General features: G+C 40.4%; 1 protein-coding gene across 4 annotated transcripts in view; it reads right to left on the bottom strand.

Moving 5' to 3' along the window:
• Positions 1-21705, bottom strand: part of LOC124142996 (dynein axonemal heavy chain 7-like) — a 95467-nt gene that overhangs the window by 14120 nt on the left and 59642 nt on the right. For 2 of the 4 annotated variants that reach the window (XM_048382467.1, XM_048382468.1), the window contains exons 46-64: positions 20518-20698; positions 19263-19492; positions 17924-18113; positions 16450-16590; positions 15161-15364; positions 14887-15029; positions 13808-14059; positions 12851-13129; positions 12575-12728; positions 11946-12137; positions 11376-11509; positions 10717-10849; positions 7862-8140; positions 7234-7479; positions 6353-6445; positions 4428-4604; positions 3786-3947; positions 2378-2578; positions 1670-1687 (exon numbers count right to left, since the gene is read on the bottom strand). In XM_048382467.1, the coding sequence (XP_048238424.1) occupies positions 1670-1687; positions 2378-2578; positions 3786-3947; positions 4428-4604; positions 6353-6445; positions 7234-7479; positions 7862-8140; positions 10717-10849; positions 11376-11509; positions 11946-12137; positions 12575-12728; positions 12851-13129; positions 13808-14059; positions 14887-15029; positions 15161-15364; positions 16450-16590; positions 17924-18113; positions 19263-19492; positions 20518-20698 (3409 nt within the window). The remainder of the gene's footprint in view (positions 1-1669; positions 1688-2377; positions 2579-3785; positions 3948-4427; positions 4605-6352; positions 6446-7233; positions 7480-7861; positions 8141-10716; positions 10850-11375; positions 11510-11945; positions 12138-12574; positions 12729-12850; positions 13130-13807; positions 14060-14886; positions 15030-15160; positions 15365-16449; positions 16591-17923; positions 18114-19262; positions 19493-20517; positions 20699-21705) is intronic. The other 2 variants (XM_048382469.1, XM_048382470.1) reach the window with 1 other exon arrangement.

Here is a 21705-nt window from a genome sequence, read left to right as displayed (position 1 = left end):
AAGATAATTGCTGAATTTAGAGGTAAATATATTTTGGAACCAACTCAACCTTGATTTGCTCACATGGAATCAGAAGTTCAGAGTGTCAGATGAAAAGTTTGTTTGTGTCACACTCAGCAATATTCCAGCAAATATTCCAGCAATATGACACCAATGAACCAAGGTACCGAGACTGACCATCCAACCCAATAAGTTGTCTTACATGACAAACATAGACTGGGGACATAGTGGTAGTCTAACCCTGAGAATCACCATGGGGTAGAGATGAAATGAAACAGTTTTACTTGTGTGTACCCTATACAGTGGAACACTGTTGTTGATGTGTTGAATCCCTGGTTGTGTCAAACTCACAGCCCAGTCTCAGTAAACTTACAGTCCAGTCCCAGTAAACACACAGTCCAGTCCCAGTAAACTCACAGTCCAGTCCTAGTGAACTCACAGTCCAGTCCCAGTAAACACACAGTCCAGTCCCAGTAAACTCACAGTCCAGTCCCAGTAAACTTACAGTCCAGTCCCAGTAAACTTACAGTCCAGTCCCAGTGAACTCACAGCCCAGTCCCAGTAAACTTATAGTCCAGTCCCAGTGAACTCACAGCCCAGTCCCAGTAAACTCACAGCCCAGTCCCAGTAAACTCACAGCCCAGTGTCCAGTAAACTCACAGCCCAGTCCCGGTAAACTCACAGCCCAGTCCTGGTTAACTCACAGCCCAGTCCCGGTAAACTCACAGCCCAGTCCTGGTTAACTCACAGCCCAGTCCCGGTAAACTCACAGCCCAGTCCCAGTAAACTCACAGCCCAGTCCCAGTAAACTTACAGCCCAGTCCCAATTAACTTACAGTCCAGTCTCGGTAAACTCACAGTCCAGTCCTGGTAAACTCAAACTTATAGTCCGATTTTTCAAAAAGTAAAAAATATTTTAAATCTTACGTGAAAAGTCAAACTCAAGTTTTTCAGACAACTACAAAGAGGCACTGGTTAGATTTTATATCAGGTACAATGGCCCAGTCTTGATGCAACATGAAACAGATATGACAAGTGCCTCTGTTTTTATTGCTTGTTTTACAAACGTTATTTACATATAATATGTACAACGTGGTACAATTGCTAGGTCACACGTTATAAGGTCGAGTCATTTGTGTTGAACTATTTCTTTGGTCCCCAGGAATTCAAGACATGGGGGTCACATGTTATAAGGTTTAGTCATTCGTGTTGAACTATTTCTTTGGTCCCCAGGAATTCCCGACATCGGGGTTTGACTGTAGATAGTGTAACAGTAATGTACACAGCAATAGGCCATCATATCTCATTCCACCCTCCAAACTTCCTATTCATGTGATCAAATGGAATATCTGACAGAAAATGTCCATGACAAAAAATTATCATCTTTTCTGAAAATAGAATGATATCCTCATTTGCAATTATCTTGACATAGTCTACAGTTACACGAGGATAAGTCCTTATGTAACAAAGTCTCTAAGGTTTAAAGAAAATGTAAAGAAATGGAGAGAAATTCTAAAAAAATAACACTCAACAAAAGTTGAAACTTGAAAAGAATAACCCCACTCTCTGTCTCATACCTACCTGGCCTTCTGCCTAACAAACTCAAACTCGAAATAACGAACAGGAATCTTTCAGAACATGCAATGTGCATTTGATCCTCCACACTCACCACTTTATCAATTGTGTCCTGTTGAAACGGTAAAATCTCACGTATATACCTGTGCTCATTTTGACACGACCACACATAGGGTAACATCAATGGTAACATCCAAAATAATGTGAGTACAAATGATAATGACACGGACTGCTTGTGGCAACGTCAATGTGAAGAATCTGCTGGCATCAGATTTTTGCTTCAAATTAGGACAACTGGTTGGATCTCGAAAATTTAATATCTTTGAAGATATTTTTAAAATGTGAATTTTGAATGAATCTATTTTCTCAAATTCCATGCATATACATAAACATTATCAACTGTTATGGACAGTGTAATTTTAATAGAGTTAATTACTTTAACTAATGTCTGAAACTAAACTTTACATAAATTGAAATATATATCTCCCCAAAATTGCAGTTCAAATTTCCAAGATTTAAAAATAGACTAATGAATGAATATTCTCAAGCTAATCAAAAATAAAATTCCAACATCTTATACAAATATATATATAGACACACAAAGTCTTGCATCAGATTCCTGATCCAATTATGCAAACATCTCAGATGAATATGCAAGATGATGAATGAAATACATTGCTAAGGTCATGGCATACCAAGTGCAATAGTTTCTTTTCGTAGCTAGAGGCAAACAGCACTGCATTGGAATGATGACATTATTTAGTATTTAAATCACTACCATAAGACTGAAAACAAAATTTACCTCATTTTTGACGCTACCAAAGAACTCCGAGTCTGAGATCGGATCGCTGAGGTATGACTTGATGATGTTGAATCGGAGACCTTTGGGTGGTTCATTGGTCATCTTGACCCCGTTCTGCAGGATGGAGACTGGGAAGGTGGTGGAGGGATAGCTGGTCAGCCACAGACGGAAGTCAGGGTGGGTGGTCTCGGGGTTGAATTCCTGTGGCAGAATGTAAGGTGTGTCAAGGGAAGTCCTTCTAACATGTCCATGAACTACGTGATCGGGGATTGATTGTGAAGACTCATAAGATTTCAGCCAATCCGATGGCTTCTTACTTAAAGACCAACAGTACTCTGTCATCTGAGTTGAAGGAGATGACAATAGGCTACTAGAGCTGAGAAGGGTATGACAATAGGCTACTAGAGTTGAGAAGGGGATGACAATAGGCTAAAAGAGCTGAGAAGGGTATGACAATAGGCTGCTAGAGTTGAGAAGGGTATGACAATAGGCTGCTAGAGTTGAGAAGGAGATGCCAATAGGCTACTAGAGTTGAGAAGGGGATGCTAATAGGCTGCTAGAGTTGAAAAGGGGATGACAATAGCCTACTAGAGTTGAGAAGGGGGATGACAATAGTCTGCTAGAGTTGAGAAGGGGATGACAATAGGCTAATAGAGCTGAGAAGGGGATGAGTATAGGCTGCTAGAGTTGAGAAGGGGATGACAATAGGCTACTAGAGTTGAGAAGGGGATGACAATAGGCTACTAGAGTTGAGAAGGGTATGACAATAGGCTACTAGAGCTGAGAAGGGGATGAGTATAGGCTGCTAGAGTTGAGAAGGGGATGAGTATAGGCTGCTAGAGTTGAGAAGGGGATGAGTATAGGCTACTAGAGCTGAGAAGGGGATGACAATAGGCTGCTAGAGTTGAGAAGGGGATGACAATAGGCTGCTAGAGCTGAGAAGGGGATGACAATAGGCTACTAGAGTTGAGAAGGGGATGACAATAGGCTACTAGAGCTGAGAAGGGGATGACAATAGGCTACTAGAGCTGAGAAGGGTATGACAATAGGCTACTAGAGTTGAGAAGGGGATGACAATAGGCTGCTAGAGCTGAGAAGGGGACGAGTATAGGCTACAAGAGTAGAGAAGGGGATGACAATAGGCTACTAGAGCTGAGAAGGGATGACAATAGGCTACTAGAGTTGAGAAGGGGATGACAATAGGCTGCTAGAGCTGAGAAGGGTATGACAATAGGCTAATAGAGCTGAGAAGGGGATGACAATAGGCTACTAGAGCTGAGAAGGGTATGACAATAGGCTACTAGAGTTGAGAAGATTATGACAATAGGCTACTAGAGTTGACACGGGGATGAGTACAACTGCGTTCTACAGTTGTCATGGTGATCAACATGGGGACTGCGGATCTCACCTCGCAGATCTTTTCCATCGTGGGCATCCAGGATGCTGCAAGATGACAGTTCTGAAGCATGACCCAGGTTCCCTCCTTCAGGCCCTTCTCTATCATCTGCAGGGCAATAGGGCCTTGACCTTGACCCAAGGACAGGGAGTCAAACTTGGCACCACCAAAGCCCTGAATTTAAAACAATCATTATTGCTACAATGCAATATGAAAATTAATATAATGTTTGATGCTGAATCATGAACGTCCAAAATATCTTCTTTAATAACTTGATTAGAAATGATCGAGTGCTTCTCACCCCACCTTCATTCTTCTCCTGAAATTTGACACTCATTAAAATATTCTCAATTTTGTAAGTGTTTTGAGCAATAAAGGCAAACAAGACTTTGAATGGCTTTTAGAAGTGATATATATATAAGAGAGAGAATTTATGCAAGTCGGCTTCTTTATTAGAGGAACAAAACGTTTTGGAGTATATGCTTACTCCTTCATCACATTCAGCATATACTACGAAAAACGTGCTCCTCATAATAAATAAGTTGACATCCATAAATGTAGACAACGGTTGAAAATATATCCTAAACAATAATAATAATTCAAAGACTTCAGAGCTTTATTTCAAATCCTCTGAATTCTGTCACTAGAGCTCACCTGGTCATCAGCAAACTTGAGCAGTGCAGCCATGGGGTCAGCCCCAGGGGACAGGACAAACAGCAGGGGGGCACAGCAGTGACTGTCTCCGAACGCCTTGGGCAGGTCAAATGGTGGAGGCTCAATGAACTTCTTCCCGATCTTCTCCGTGACAAACTCCTGGACACACGGGATCACCTGTGGGGAGTCCATATTGTCATATGTCACCATAAGAGTATAAAGGTTGACCATAATAACTTGCAAATATTTGCACATGTCCATTTGAGCAATTCTCTATGCTGTTCGATTGGTCAGTTGAGGTAATATGACATCACACAGCTTCATTGTTGAAAATATTGTGGCAGACACAAGTACTGACATACAGTTTTGTTGTACATTTGTTTTTATCTATTTGAGGTCCTTTAAGTCTGTAATATTATTTTAAGTTGTTAATAAAGTAGGTTCTTAGTTCAATATCTAGTGTGGGCTTCTGGATTAGTTTACTTGTAATGTAGAGGGTGGTTGGGTTGGTTCATTGTTTCATCTCTTGTTCTAACCCAAGCCTTGTTTTCATTGGCTTGTTCAAACTGTGCACATTTCATCCATCTTTAGAAGTCAGTCAACATTTTGGATTTGGACACATCTTTGGATAAATAATTCGATTGTTAAGGTTAGTAATCTATAAGATTGCTAGCTAATATCTATGTATATATTTGTATAATAATATAACTTATGTTTTCTAGGTTGTGTGGAATGTTATTTCAGTATCATTAACATGCTTATCTCTGGTATGGTGATTGTATCACCATATTGCTAAATTAGTGATTGAATAAGGCTGAGTAAACACTATAAATGCTTCTTATCCTTCTTCTATATTTCTGTGTGTGAATGTTTGAGTGAATGAGTTGATTTTTATAATTGTGTAAATACCATATTTGTATGCTATGTCAAACATTGTATGATAATGTGTAGTTAGTTACATTTCCTACAATTCTTCAATTGTATTCTATATGTTATATTTATTCATAATTGATTCTATACATAGGATTGTGCTGATAGCTGCAAAGCTACCATGCAAAGAGGCTGCCTGGAGACGACCAACACCCCAGTGTCACCCACAGGGTACGGATAATCGTGTCTCGAAATATATTTTTTAATATTGTATCGTGCCAATTGTATGATCAGTTAATGAATTAATATAGTAGTTTCAAGAAAGTGGTAATTGTATTTGTAATGTTGATTGTATTTCACAATCATGGACCATGTTTATATTGTATCTTATAAGTAATGTCAGGATCGAGTTATCTCCCTTGATGAATTGTTTGTTTACTTTAGGGTTAAGAAATGATTTTATATATCATAGATTATTAAGTTCATGTACATAATATAGACGTATGTTTATATCTAATGAATGGTCGCTTTGTATTGTATGAATATGTATGTGTATGAAACCTGTGTACTACTGTTTTTATAATGTTATTGTTTTGTACATTTCAGGGTGTCAGTATCTACTATGGCAATAAGGACTCACACCCGTAGCCTGTGTTGGACCTTGTATTTGCCATCACAAACCCCGATTACAATATGGTGTCACAAAATGAATCATCGGAACAACAGACTTTAGTCATAATGTTCAGAGTAACCGACTCAGAATTACGAAATATCTCTTCCTCGTCCAAAGATGCTGTCAGTCCATTGCCCAAGGTTGGTTATTCTCTAAATGTGGTCTTTGCAACCTTTTGTTAAGTAAGTGATTCTGGCTTAATGCTACTTTTTGCAATATTCCAGCCATATCACAGCAGAACGAAACCGGCTTCAGACTTATTATCCAGGTAGGGAATCAAACCGGACTGTTTGACTTGATGAGCCAGCTTCTTCACCACAAGGCTACCCGTCTGTCTGTGACCTTATGGAAACATCCTCGGAATGCCTTTATGATTACATACCTTGTCGGACCGGAGACAGCGGAGCACCAACATCTTCTGGAAAGTCCCCAGCTTCTCATCCCACTCTCCCGGGAACTTCACATGGTGGGGCTCCTGCAAAAGGAAGAAATTGTTATTCAAGGATAGACTTGACAACAAATTTGTATATCGCCAGCAAGGCTTGCTCCTTTTATAAGTTACTGGCCCTTCTCCAAACTAAATGGCCAACAACCAAAAGGTGGAGGCTGAGAAGTGGCCGAACCTCGGGTCGCCCAGCCACCTAACTTTGAAAAACGATTGTTCCTGCACTGAGATTAAATCTTGGCGTCCATTTGCCTCATTTCATGGCGAATAAAGAAGTTCTTGAACACAACATTACAAATGGCTTTCCGGTTGTCATTCTACCGAGATGATCAAATTAAAAAAAATTAAACATACACGGAGAAGGGTTGAAATTTTGACTAGCCAGACGGCCCATTTAATTCATGTTTCAGCAAGCACTTTGTAATTTTAACTGGCCAACAGTTATCTCAACCCGTCAATGGGGGCTCTCAAACCATTACTGTTGACTCGCAATCAGTGGCAATTCAAAGGACTAAGCCACACTTGTCTACTTCACAATTCTAATTGGATGATTCATCACAAATAACACATGATGTCAAAGACTGATCATCATCACAAACATTATCATTGCAAATATCTTTCTACTTATAATATGCCAGGTGTCCCTACTGTGACACATTACTATCACCTCCTTCACCGTCAGTTTATTATGTGACATTATGTTCATGAAGAGAGAGTGTCATTTTATTAGCATCAACATCAACATCAACAACATCAACAACATCAACAACATCAACAACATCATCAACATCATCATCAACTTGTCACCACACACGTACTGGGCTATCATAGACAAGCTTCCATGAATCCTTGTAGCTGACAAACTTCTGTCGGATTCCCTTGAAGCGTGCAAGTTCATCGATGCGACACATCTCATCCCAGGACTTGGAGGGAAGCCATGTGGTGGGGTTGCTGTGTGGGTTGTCCAGGCCGATGCCGCCAGTCAGCAGGAAGCGCCACTCATCATCATCGATCTCCTTCTTGTGCTTCAGGATGTTCACACAAAGGATGAAGGAGAACAGAAGCTGAAGTAAAGGAATGAGAAGTGAGTGAGTGAGTGATTGAATGAGGTAATCACCAGAAACATCTGGGTTGGATCAAATAAATATGGAACCAAATAACCAATTAAACAACATCAGAAAGGGCCTCCCTACATAAATGTATTCCTTGACGAGTAAAGTAATGGAATGCTGTATTTGACTTCCGTACGACACACAATCAGACAGGTCACACATTGTAATCAAGTGATGATCATAAGTCAGCTACATCATCATGTGTATTCCGCCCAGAACTCAACAAAAGGTGTTGTCAAGCAGATAAATGATCGGGAACATCGAGAACACTATTCCAGACAGGACTGACCCTACCTGTTCCCTTGTCTAGGTAGACTACAGCATGTATCCCTACCTTATCCTTCTCAAAGAGGGAGCGACACACATTGCAATACAGCGAGTATGTGAAGTGGTCGTGTAGGTTGTTCAGCCTGGTCGGGAGATCCTCCGACGTCTCAGCGTTCTCGATGGACATGGTGAAGAGGTTGATGAACCAGGTGAGGGAGTACTGGTACATGGGCTCGATGTTGGCCAGGTCAGCGATGGAGAAGAAGAGGATGGTGCTGTGGATTGCAATGGGGGTGTAGCCCATTCTGGCTGTGTCAATCTTCTTCTCTGTCTCCTCAGCTATGGCCTATTTCAGAGAGTGATATATGTTTAGGTCATTCAGTATGGGAATAGTTTTGTTTGTTTGTTGTTTAACGCCACACTCAGCAATTTTCCAGCTATATGACGGCAGTCTGTAAATAATCGAGTCTGCACCAGACAATCCAGTGATTGACATCATGAGCATCGATCCACACAATTGGGATACAATGACAATGTCACATGCATGAAACAAGTCAGCAAGCCTGACCACCCAATCCCGTTAGTCGCCTCTTACGACAAGCATAGTCGCCTCTTACGACAAGCATGGATTGCTGAAGACCTATTCTACCCCGGATCTTCACAGGTTTATAGGTATGGTACATGCATCACAGAACGATTAACAAACAACATGGTGGTGGCATTTACCCGAAATCCATAATAAAATCCATTTATTTTGCACAAACACTGGACTGAATGTTTTAAATGGGTTTTTGACAAAGAACACATATATATCATACATAAAAAGATAATATTCTCATGAAAGAGTGGCAGTTGCAAAATTTCTTTGTGTGTACTTAGTTCTTAAGCATTTGATACATGTTACCCGGTAAATGTATAGGATGATCAATGAAAGTTCAGTTTACAATGAATGTTAAAAAACATGAATTGTTTATGTTTTTTATAGTCAATAATATTATGTTCTTAACAATCAAATATACATATTTAACATTATTTACGAAGACTCAAAAACTCAAAATATTTATTTCCTAAATTCTTTTTTGATTGTGACATACTTGATTGGAAGATATCACATTAGTTACATGGAAATAACTTGAAAGAAAATAACATCATTGGTACATTGTAATTGCATGGCTAACTACAAATTCTATGCTATAGTGTAGTACATAATTTCAACCTAAAACTTCCAGTGCAACACAGTGAAAAGTTATTCCACAAATGCTGCCTAAACCTTTCATTTCAAAGTAGTGAAATTTCATTCCTAAACATATGATTAATCATGCAAAATGTGCAATGCCTACAGCATCCCAGTGGCTCAAGTCATCCCACACTGCATCATGCTTTCTGCTGAGTATGCACATCACAACCTCATTTGTGCTGACTAAGCAATTCAGCAGGATGAAATCCCCATGTATTTGTAAACATACACCACAACACAAACCCTCCTGAACTGGAATAGTTCATTCAAGAGGATTTCTGCTGTAAACACATATATGCTTTCATCCTGCAGCCAACTAACTACTGCACACTGTTTACCACTTCCTTGTTTTACCTGGGATAAATAGTGGGTAAATAGTAGGTAAATCATTAGTTCCATAACTTGTAGGAGTCTCATGATTCATTAACGCATCGTTGCATGACAAATTTAACCTGGTGGTAAGAAAATGATAGTCTACCGATGGTTGATCCAGTTTTATTATGTATCAATTTATCTTGTTATGTATCAATTAATCTTACTATATATCAATTTATCTTACTATGTATCAATTTATCTTATTATGTATTGATATATTATATTTACAAAGTTTCTCAATACCCTGTCAAGATAACTACTTGGCTGGTGTTACCGTATCGCCATTCATGAAACATCTTGCTAAATCTGATCACAATACTCCATTAGAACAAGCGTACATTGACCGTTCGTGCAAATACAACCCAAACTGGTCAAGAGCAACATCCTCAACATGGAGAATTTCACGCAACAATAGCACATATTGTACCGTGGCTCAAGTATCGAGATAAAGTAATGCTACATGAAATGAGTGTATCGTAATACATCTAATAAGTCAGCAATATTCCAGGCATATCACATCAGCAATGGGCTTCACACATTGTACACATGTGGCGAATCAACCCGGGTCATTGTTGTTGAGTCAACACTTTAACCTCATGGTCTCCTAAAAATATACACCCTCTACAAAATAGTGTCAGTATTATACTACAGGCCCATGGTGTCATGAACAAAAAGGGAGGATTGGTCTTGACTGTGGGCTTAGGAAACGTGAAATGTTCCAGTTGGAGATACCCAGCACATGTTGCAGATCCCAGTTGCATTCAGCAACTCTAGAACTATACTTATTGTAAACTCCCCACGGAGCTGAGAATGTATTATGAATGCCACCTGATCCACTGACCAGTGTCATAACATACCAGGTGCTGTCAGCATGCCTTTGATGGAGCAGGCAGTACATAACTGTACTGGTATCATCCATGTCAGTCAATGTCAAATTAGGGGAGTGTCAGGATCACTTAGGGCCTGGTAAGCAATCTCATGTCAAAATCAAGGTATTGTGCATATATATACATACAAATGTGACTGCTGACCTTCAACCAACATATAAGGCAGTTCAGCTTGTATATATATTCCTCAGGGAGCTGAGAATGAAATTTTTGCGCACACTGATCCACTGACCAAGGTGGTAATGTTAATCAATATTATTAGTATTGGTGATTGATATTACACCTGAAATTCAAGAGCACCTTGTCACAGCCCTAATGTTAAATGGTAAGGATTTAGAAGATGCCTAGATTCGACCAACACAGGAGCAGACATCACGGCCCCAAGTACCCCCTTGATTTTTAACATGGCTTTGAAGGGCTCACCTGTTTCTCGGAAATCTCATTGGCGAGTTTCTTGGATGAAGACAAGACCTTGATAGCGGTCTCATCCTCCAAGATGTTACCCTCGGAGCTGGACAACACCTCAAGGATCTTGTCTTCAATCTCCTGCAGTTGTCTGTAACATAAATACATATCCTAGTGACACTGAGCATATAGTGTAAATACTTGAATAAATGCTGTGGGTGTCTATTTATTTCAGAGATGTTTTACACCCAGGGCCTATTTTTTTATTATGGAAAGGACTTTTGATTTCATGAAGATGGGACGAATTATTTGAATAGACATGTGTGGTCTGCATTTAGTATGATGACAGCTTTCATTTCCATATGTCTTTATTCAGTACCTAAAGGAATATATATGTTCAGAGATTATGACCCAGTGTCAATTCACGGAAGCGTTTATTCATTTCACAACCAGTCTAGGCAAGGACTGGATAATTTGTTCCAGACTATAATGGAATTATAGAGATTTCCTTCAGATTTAAAAAACCTAAACAAATATAAATGTTTGCTGAACATGTGGATGTCTTTAAGACATAATATGTTATGAATTAGGAACTGTTCACAGCCTCATTCGGAGAAAGTTATGTGTGTTTTAAATGGTTGGTCCCCAAATCAACACTGATCTCCACCCTAACCCACCTCTTGTTCTCTGCACTCTGAAGAATGAGTGCGTTCTTTTCCTCTTCCAGTTCGGGACGTTCCTTGGCCACCACAATCCCCAGCAGTTGGTCAGACAGACCCTCGGGGGTGATCATGAAGTTCAGCAGTGTCACCTGGGGATAAACCACACCAGGGAATGTTAGAACTGAATGGCATCCAGTTGACAGGTCTCAGCTGATGCTAATGAAACATTGTGATCATATCATCATTCAGAGCATCAATGATCTGTTTGGGAAAAGAAGTGTAACAAAGAAAAAACAAGGTCATTAAAATCAGATCTTGTACTCTGGTACTACACCTCTCTGCTTGAATATCAGATGACCACTCCGTAGGTCATGTCAGGTTAATATTCAAATCAGCAAAACAGTGTTGAGGCTTCTAAATTCTCTGTATGAGTAAACGAAGCATTCAGACCAGCATATCTGATTTGTGTCTCAAAATACCCCAGTTCTATAAACAATGTTCCCACTAAAAAAAATATCTACCCAACCAAAATCATTCAATTGCCAAAACAGCCAATCCACATCAGGAGTGAGTCAGTTGTCTCACCTTGACCGCGACCTCTGGGAGATAGTGAGGGTTCCTCAGCTTGGTGGTCATGTAGAACTTGAAGTCCTGGGAGTACTCTATGGTGCTGTCTCCCAGCTTGATGCACATGCTGCCTCCCTGCTTGAATGTCTGCTTCATCAGCAGGGGCTCCAGGATGGGGTCCAACTCCTCGGCTACGTTCTCCAGCAGCACCTGCAGACACACCAGCACACCATGTCAGGAGCAGGAAACAGAGGGCAGGGCAGAATGCTCCCTCAGTACCACATGCTTGTTATATCAGCCAATTACAAGACAAGCAATTCGGGCCTGGACCAGAAAAGCAATTCAAGTCCAAGACAGACAAACAATTCAAGTCTGAGACTGACAAACAGTTAAAGTCTCGACCAGACACACTATATAAACATGTGGCTGATAATGTGAGCAACCTTCACCACAACCAGGAAGCAGTGTAAAATCATTAAGCTGAGATCTACTTGTGTGGCTACTTGAATGTTACTTTTGCCAGCAAACATTGCCAAATACTACATTCAAACATGGGTGATGTGTAAGAATGCTTCATGGATGCAAAAACTGAATTAGTTCACTTTTTTCAAATACTCTGACACCAATCTCTCTTAGTGACAACTTACAGGTGTTCCGAACTGTATGCAGTTCTCCAGTGTGCGGACAAAGTCTCCATCAGACAACTTGATCATGTGGAGATTGTTGGCCTTCTCCATGTTCTTCACCCACTTGTTGGCCTGACCCTGAGGGTCAATCATTAATGGCCATCGACGGGCGTTGCTGAAATAGGTAACTAGATTTCAGCATAGAGTCAACTGTGATTCACCAATTTTTGTTGATATAAACATTAAAGGTATCATCATCATCATCATCATCATCATCATCATCATCATCCCACTGACCTAATAATGATACCATTCTCCACTGAGAAGCCGTCTGTGGGCAGTCCAGCAATGTTCCAGGCCCGGATCTTCACAGGCTCACCAAGTGTATGGATAAGAGAAAAGTCATCAGAGCATGGGATACCAATCTCCTTGACACGCTTCTGCCACTGGACAGCCTGTTCCTGCCGGAATGCTGATGTGAAGGCACCGAGGTACGCTACTATTCCAGAGGAGACGAGAACATCACCAGTCAAGTTGATATACTTCTTGCCCAACTCCCTGGCCGCAACACTCCATCTGTAACAGCAATGTAACTCACGTAACTACAAGCTCAGACGACTCACATCCATTGCAGATCTCTGATCTGTGTCAGATTGTCATGACCAACATGTTGTTACCACACCATATTGACATGGCCTCATCAAGGATACTGTCACATTCTTGTTTCCTCTTTAACCATCTTAGCCCTTCGGAACCTCTGGGTCAGGCTTATGTTTAGGGTAAGTGGGTCGCTATTTACACACAAACAGACTTCTTCTTTGAGCTTGTGATTATGACACAATATGGCCTACTGTTTGTAAGAAATAAGCAAAAGAATTAAGAACCTTCCATGAATTATTTGTACATTATAGTGTCATTGGAAGGTGCTCATGCAGAGTACCACTGTGATTGTCCAAGTAAATCGCTATCATTCTTTAACCAAGTGACAGAGCTCATTTCCAATGTCTTGTCATCAAGAAAGCATCATCATGTCAAAAGCTTACCATGGGCATTTTTACCAAATCTATTTGTTTAATGATCCATCTATCTCTTAATCAGAGTTCATAAAACATTATTACATTTTCACTCAATATTTTGAAAGAGATGGTTCACACACAGATACCAAAATGTCTGCAATTGTAGCTGGCACTGTACAACAAAGCATCCCCATCTTCATCCTTGACCACTGCTGCAGCAGTTTCATCTGCCTCTTACCTCTCTCGCTCACCACCGAGGCCACCTATCAGCTGTTCAGCTCTCTCTAGCTTCTTCCTACAGAGGTCCACTTGGTTCTCAAGGTCAGCCTTCTTCTGTTTGTTCTGAGCCAGCTTCTCCTCTAACTTGTGGAGCTTGTCTTGTACCTCCTTCAGAGATGCTCTCTTCTTCTCCAGTGATGCCATGGCAACAGCAAGCTCACCCTCGGCTTTCTTCAAGGCTTCTTTCTTTGGAGCCACTACCTTCGCAACTCTAAAGACAGGCAAATACTTTGTCAACAACCAAGAAACAAAAAACTACATCAAAACAAAGTGGCACTTTTAGGGATTTGTCTGTTCTATGTGAGGATGTACTTTTCAAACATTTTTATTGACTTTTTCTTCAGTCCAAAGCAATTACAAAAAGAAATGTAAAGACTACATCAAATGTTGAAAAATTTGGAAACAAGCAAATGCTGTGTTTGATGCTTCTTGTTTAAATAGTTTTCTTGGTTTACTGTTCCTTTTTTTTTGTGTGTGGGGAAAATCTACCTTAAATCAACCATGAAAAGGAAAAGAATTATTTATTTCATGTTGCTTTCAAATTGTCAACAAATATCCTCAAAATAGGAACTGAAATGGTATTGTCAGGACCTGTCTGGTTTGATGAATAAGAAGATTATATCATTACAAATGAGGTATCTACGTCTCCATCTCAGAAACTATTAAGCAAGAGAGTTCACTAGTTGAACAGAGACACCTCTTCCTAGTCAGCAAAATTATGGGCAGTGGGATAGCCTTGTGGTTAAAGCATTTGCTCATCACACAGAAGACTGAGTTCCATTCCCTATATGTGTGAAAACCCTTTCTGGCGTCCCCCGCCATGATATTGCTGCAGTATTGCTAAAAGTGGCATAAAATCATTCACTCACTCAAGGCATAAAAATAACCATGGAAATTTTCTTCCTAAAACAAGAAAATCAATTCCACATCATTATTAGTACGGCTTCCTTGTCGTGTTCGAATCTGATATTTTATCGTATGAATACACATGCCAGTAACAAAGTGGACACTCTAGTGAGCAGCTGGTCAAGTACTGACCTGTCATAGGTGTCCATGGCGCGGACCCACTTGCACAATCCCTCACAAGCAGTGGAGGCAGTCTTGATCTTTTCTGGGTCAAAGTCCGGATTGGAGATGTACTTAGCTCTGATTGTCTTCATATAAGCCACGGGGATGTTGTCCTGCAATAGACATGGGTAGGCATCAGATCCACATTTCAGATGGATGAATGTAATATGTTCCTTGATAACCTCGAAATGTTAAACAGATGTAACAAAGCAATGTCAGAAAACAACACCTAGATGGCACCCACCTTGTCATAGTTATGTAGAGACTCCAGGAACTTCATGTCACCCAGGACTTTCTTGGATGGCCCCCAGTAGTCCTCAATCTTCTTACCAGTCCCGGCAGGGTCCGGGATCCTGTCTGGCTTGACCCCCTTCAGGACGCAGATGGTCTCCATGACCAGACGGACGCCATAGGGTGGACTCTTCATACTCTTCACAACTGTGATGTCCTGTAATGGACACAGTAACCTTTGGTCACATTTGATCATAATCATAATGATTACCATTTCTTATCTTATTTTCTTAGCAATGACAACTATTTTACTTATTTCACTGTATTGACAACAGGCAACCACAATGCTAATAGTAAGAAGGAGTGTTTGCTTTACATGTAATACACCCCTGCGCCCTTCAACTATGCCTCTAGTCAACGAAATAATACAGTTACACTTCAAGTTGAATGACATCACTTTCTGTTTAATACAGATGCAAAATGCAGTACAATTTTGATACAGAACATCCTATATGCTACAGTTGTAACCCTCTCCTGTGTAACATCATTTCTGGTTTGGAAAACTGCAGTGCAACTTAAAAAACAGAAAGTCCTGTACTTATAGCTACTTTGATAACATTTTGAGCACATCCAGTTTAACAACACACTTCTGGTTTTGGGAAACATCCCCAGTGCAGTACAAGTTTGAAACAGGAGATTATCCAACATATAAACCAAATGTCATGTCTCTTGTGGTGAAATTCAACATTAAAACAAAAACGATTTAGCACATGTTACACATTGAAAGCAGGTCACTGTGACCTACTACTGGTATCATTAGATTGTCATCAATTGTCATACATGTATGCATAACATGCTAAATGCATAAGACTGCATAAATATCTGCACAGAAAGGCATGGTAGTGGCTGTGTCTTTTGCCTTCCACGCAGGTCACTCACAACCTTTTCCGATCTGGGTCACGCCCAAATAATGACATGTAAATACCTCTTGAGTTGCTGTCAAAACAAACTTTTCCTTAAGCTATGACCTTGAGAATGACCTTGACCAATAAAATGACTGGTCAGTGTGTCAAAATCTTCCCAGGTCTGTGAAGGAGAGATGCATGTTATGATATTCCTGGGATGTCCAAGCAGAACAGTGTTTCAAAACCAAATTGCAGTGGTGGCAGTCAAATTCACACAAAACCTAAAAGATTCCTCATTTAAATTGGGCTGCTTAATAAATCTCATTATGCAAAGACTCCATTAAATGGTGCAGTATCTCCAAAGCGTATATCTGTGTGGTCGGCAGGAAGCACTTACCTGGTTTGTGAGGGTGTCGAGGGCAGAAAGTGCAGCATTCAGGGCTGGGATTGCCTCGGCAAGTTCATGGTCACATTCATCCTTGATGGACTGGGCAGCCTTGGCCTGCTCGTTGGCTACTGCTTCATCTGCTTTCACAACCTAGATGGGACATATAGACCTCAATACATCACCCAGCTTTCACAACCTAGATGGGACATATAGACCTCAATACATCACCCAGCTTTCACAACCTAGATGGGACATATAGACCTCAATACATCACCCAGCTTTCACAACCTAGATGGGACATATAGACCTCAATACATCACCCAGCTTTCACAACCTAGATGGGACAAACCTCAATACATCACCCAGCTTTCACAACCTAGATGGGATATATAGACCTCAATACATCACCAGCTTTCACAACCTAGATGTGACATATAGACCTCAATACATCACCCAGCTTTCACAACCTAGATGGGACATATAGACCTCAATACATCACCCAGCTTTCACAACCTAGATGGGACATATAGACCTCAATACATCACCCAGCTTTCACAACCTAGATGTGACATTTAGACCTCAATACATCACCCAGCTTTCACAACCTAGATGGGACATATAGACCTCAATACATCACCAGCTTTCACAACCTAGATGGGACATATAGACCTCAATACATCACCCAGCTTTCACAACCTAGATGGGACATATAGACCTCAATACATCACCCAGCTTTCACAACCTAGATGGGACATATAGACCTCAATACATCACCCAGCTTTCACAACCTAGATGGGACATATAGACCTCAATACATCACCCAGCTTTCACAACCTAGATGGGACTTATAGACCTCAATACATCACCCAGCTTTCACAACCTAGATGGGACAAACCTCAATACATCACCCAGCTTTCACAACCTAGATGTGACATATAGACCTCAATACATCACCCAGCTTTCACAACCTAGATGGGACATATAGACCTCAATACATCACCCAGCTTTCACAACCTAGATGGGACATATAGACCTCAATACATCACCCAGCTTTCACAACCAACAAACCACTATTTCCCCTTTCAATAATTACAAACCATTATTTCCCCTGTCAGTGATTACAAACCATTATTTCCCCTTTCAGTGATTACAAACCATTATTTCCCCTTTCAGTGATTACAAACCACTATTTTCCCTTTGAATGATAACAGATTATGATTTCTCTTATCACTGACTGTAGATGAATTAAAATGTTCTTGTTCTGTGATTTAATGCCATGAATTTTCCAACTGAATCATTCAAAAAAATCTCATTTTCCTATTCACTGTTTACAGATTATGAAATCCTTATTCTAATGATTACAGACAATGAACAAAATATACATTCTAAGTCTAGAATAACTATATTGTTTTTACATCATCTTCAACATTTCAAATATATTTCAAAAACTAATCAGACATCTAAAAGCTTGGACCCTAGCTACCTTTTCTACTTTAGCCACTTCAATGGAGTCTCTCTCAATGATGACCATTATCTCCGACACATCTTTGGTGGCCTCTATGAGCTGTGGCTGGAGGTCGGTCAGCTCCTTCTGCATCACTGCGACCTGGGAGGAGGCTGAGTCCAGCTTCTCAAGACCCGTCTCATACCGATTCTTGGCATTCATCACCTCCCTGCAAACAGACAGGGAGCAGATGTTTATCCAGTTGTTTTGTCAACAGTTTGGAAAGATATTGCTTATGATGTATTTTTTAGAATAGAAATATCACAGAAAAAACAGCTCACCAGAACACACCTCTGAGTCGTGACTAAGTCGGTAGACTATTCTCTCTCTCTCATTCTCCTACTTACGGTTGAAACACGTTTGAGGTGGAAGAGGGGATGGCTGGGTGGGCGCTTTGGCATATCCCAGGGTTCACCATAGGAATTTTCTGACATGGGCATTTCATGTGAAAATTTCAAATATTGCAGAGGTATGCCCTTTTAGCACAATGTTAAAATGCTCCATTGTATTTGAAAATGTGGGCCTTTTTTCAAATTTAGGGGTTAAAAGCACAAGGCCCCACCCTAGAATTATCCATGTATATGATTCAGGATAAGTATAAATGATATTTTTATTCTAAAAAATACATATTTTACCTTATCCTGACTCATACATATTTCTTGAATCCCACAGAAGGTGGTAGGCTCCACCAATTGTGTGATTCAGACTGTGAGCTGTTCATATAAACCCTGTAGGACTGTTTTTCTTCTTAGTTCATCTTATATCCTTGTGGGGTTATGAATTTTCAACATTCAAACAATGAATCTTCTGAAGCTGTAAAACCTCACAAATCCTGTTACTCCTCACCGCAGTTCACTCATTCCAGTCTCAGGGCCTAATCTGGGGCTGTTTGGTTTACCAATTTTTGACTAATCCTTTAGGCTGGGCATTTTGCAAAATTGTTATGAAAATTTTTGGAGTCCAATATTTATTTGTATCAGTCAGCTAAGTGGGGAAAAATATAGGCCAAATCCATTCTAGTGCATGATGGTTACCATATTGACAGTAACAGAAGGCTTTCTAATCAGTTTGTTCTCTCAATTTAAGCCAGATAAAATACTAAAAATGCATTTGATTCAATACTGTTAAAAAAGTCATATTTTATATATTTTTTAATATATTTTAATTCAGTATCTTTTAATTTTTCTGATAAATAAAAAATAGAGCAATCATGCATATAAAAATATATTTATACTTTGAATTATATTTTCACATTCTGGCTTGAATCCAGACAGTCAAATCCATTAAAGAAAACAAAGAAAGTGTCTCCTAAAATTACCCTCTCTTCTTCTCAAGGAGATTCTTAAAGGTGTTTATGAGCTCAAGGTAGGAGGTGGGTGTGACGTAGTTGTGTCTCTCCAGCTCCAGAAGGAATCTCTCCGACAGGTCCCGGGTTGATGTGTGGAACTGCTTGCACATGTTGATGCAGCCCACCCGCTCTTCCTCCACAATCTCGATCTCCTCCAGGAAGCGAGTCGCCACAGCCTGCAGGGCATCCTCGGGCCAGGACTGGGGAGACACACATCAATATAGAGGATGGTAATATTTCAGATAGTCAACGGGCGACTGAATGTTGTTTAATGCCAGCTTTTGGCCTGTTATGATAAAGTCCAGGCAAATCAGTGACTGACAGCATGAGAAATCCATGCAGTCAGCCAAGTCACAGAGCCTGAACACCCAATCCATTAACTTTGACTCCAACAACCAATTCTATCCTCAAATCCAAACAATATAAGGGTAACTCTATTTTTCAGGGCATTATCATTTGCAGAAGCCAGAGGTCTTCCATTAACTGCCCGACGAAGGAGGGCAGTTGAAAAGACTGAGGGCTTCTGCAATGATAATGCCATGAAAAATAGTGTTACCGTTATTATAGTTAAAATGGATGGAATTTTGTATCAAATAAAAAGAAACAACAATATCGGTTTTGAAACATTTACTGCAATCAACACAAATGTCACTGACCCACTTTTACAAATATGGAAACGTCATAGAACAAACCAGATGACGTCACTATATAGTGAACGTGACGTCACCTATGCCTACCCTATGATGTCACCTAACAACGGGCGTGATAATGGCCCGTCGTCAAGCCATATGAGGGCATTATCAAGTTACAGTGGCCCGCTGATTCTTGATAACATGCGGGCGGTTTACTGATAATTCTATCCAATTTAGCTATAATATCTGATAGCAATATGTGTAATGTGTGTTTAAAATGTGTCAGTAGTGAGTGGATATGCAGGCCTATATTCATTGTGACTTTACTTTGAAATCTTCGCTCGGGGCCCTACACTTATGGCGGCCATATTGCTCTCTGATACAGGATGTCTAACATATAACCAAACAAGTCCTTTCACCTTGTGAAATTGTCTGAGGTAAAGAAATTCTAGATTAACGAATCATTGTTACTGAAAAAACATGTTTGTAGATGTAAGATGTCCCTTAGACAAATCGGCCAGAAAAGGGGTTTTCAGACAACCAGGGTCTGGTTTAACAGGGTTATGTCCCTTCCTACTGGCCATCAATCTCACCTGGAACCAGTCAATGGTGCAGCAGTTGACGAGTGAGGGGAACTTTCGGAGGCGGTTTCGGAAGGCGTCGCCGATGGGACTCATGGCCAGGACGACATGGAGTTGGTCTCGCACTCTCTGGATGAAGAAGTTGAACAAGGCCACTGGAGACCCATCTGTCTGCTTGGACTTGTCCCTCTGCCTATGAATACATACATACATACAGGAGTGAGTGTGAGTGAGTAGTTGGAGTTGGGTGAATCAGGCTAATGCTGCACTCAGCAATATTCCAGCTATTTGACAACGGCCTGTAAACCAGACAGTCTGGACCAGTCTGATGTCAGTGTCTGATGACATGTCATCAACCAAATCACTGAGCCAGACTTAAATAATTCTTGAAACATCAAGTCATAACGCAATCACAGGCTGCTGGGGATTTCCAAGGCACCTGTTAAAGCTGCAGTAAGCAATATTCCAGCTATATCACGTCAGCCAGACATTCAGTGGTATGAGCAATGGTCAACATCAACGTGCATGATGACACAGAATCAGCCAAGTCACCTCACCACCCTATCCTAAATAATCAGCTCTTGCAACAAGCATCGGCGACTTGGAATCTAATCTTCTTTGGAATTCCAACAGCGTCAAATTAGCAACAACCATCTTACCTATCACATGAAGCTGTCAAATGTACAATGATCTCACGTATCATATGAAGCTGTCAAATGTACAATGATCTCACCTATCATATGAAGCTGTCAAATGTACAATGATCTCACCTATCATAGGAAACTGTCAAATGAACCTGCCAAATGAACAGTGATCTCACCTATCATATGAACCTGCCAAATGCACAATGATCTCACCTATCATTGGAAGCTGTCAAATGTACAATGATCTCACCTATCATTGGAAGCTGTCAAATGCACAATGATCTCACCTATCATAGGATGCTGTCAAATGTACAATGATCTCACCTATCATAGGATGCTGTCAAATGTACAATGATCTCACCTATCATTGGAAGCTGTCAAATGCACAATGATCTCACCTATCATAGGATGCTGTCAAATGTACAATGATCTCACCTATCATAGGATGCTGTCAAATGTACAATGATCTCACCTATCATAGGATGCTGTCAAATGTACAATGATCTCACCTATCATAGGGAGCTGTCAAATGTACAATGATATCACCTATCATATG

Source organism: Haliotis rufescens, unplaced genomic scaffold (genome assembly GCF_023055435.1).
Source record: "Haliotis rufescens isolate VD_foot unplaced genomic scaffold, xgHalRufe1.0.p SCAF_4, whole genome shotgun sequence".
NCBI classification, from domain to species: Eukaryota; Metazoa; Mollusca; class Gastropoda; order Lepetellida; family Haliotidae; genus Haliotis; species Haliotis rufescens.
This window is presented reverse-complemented; position numbering and strand designations above follow the sequence as displayed.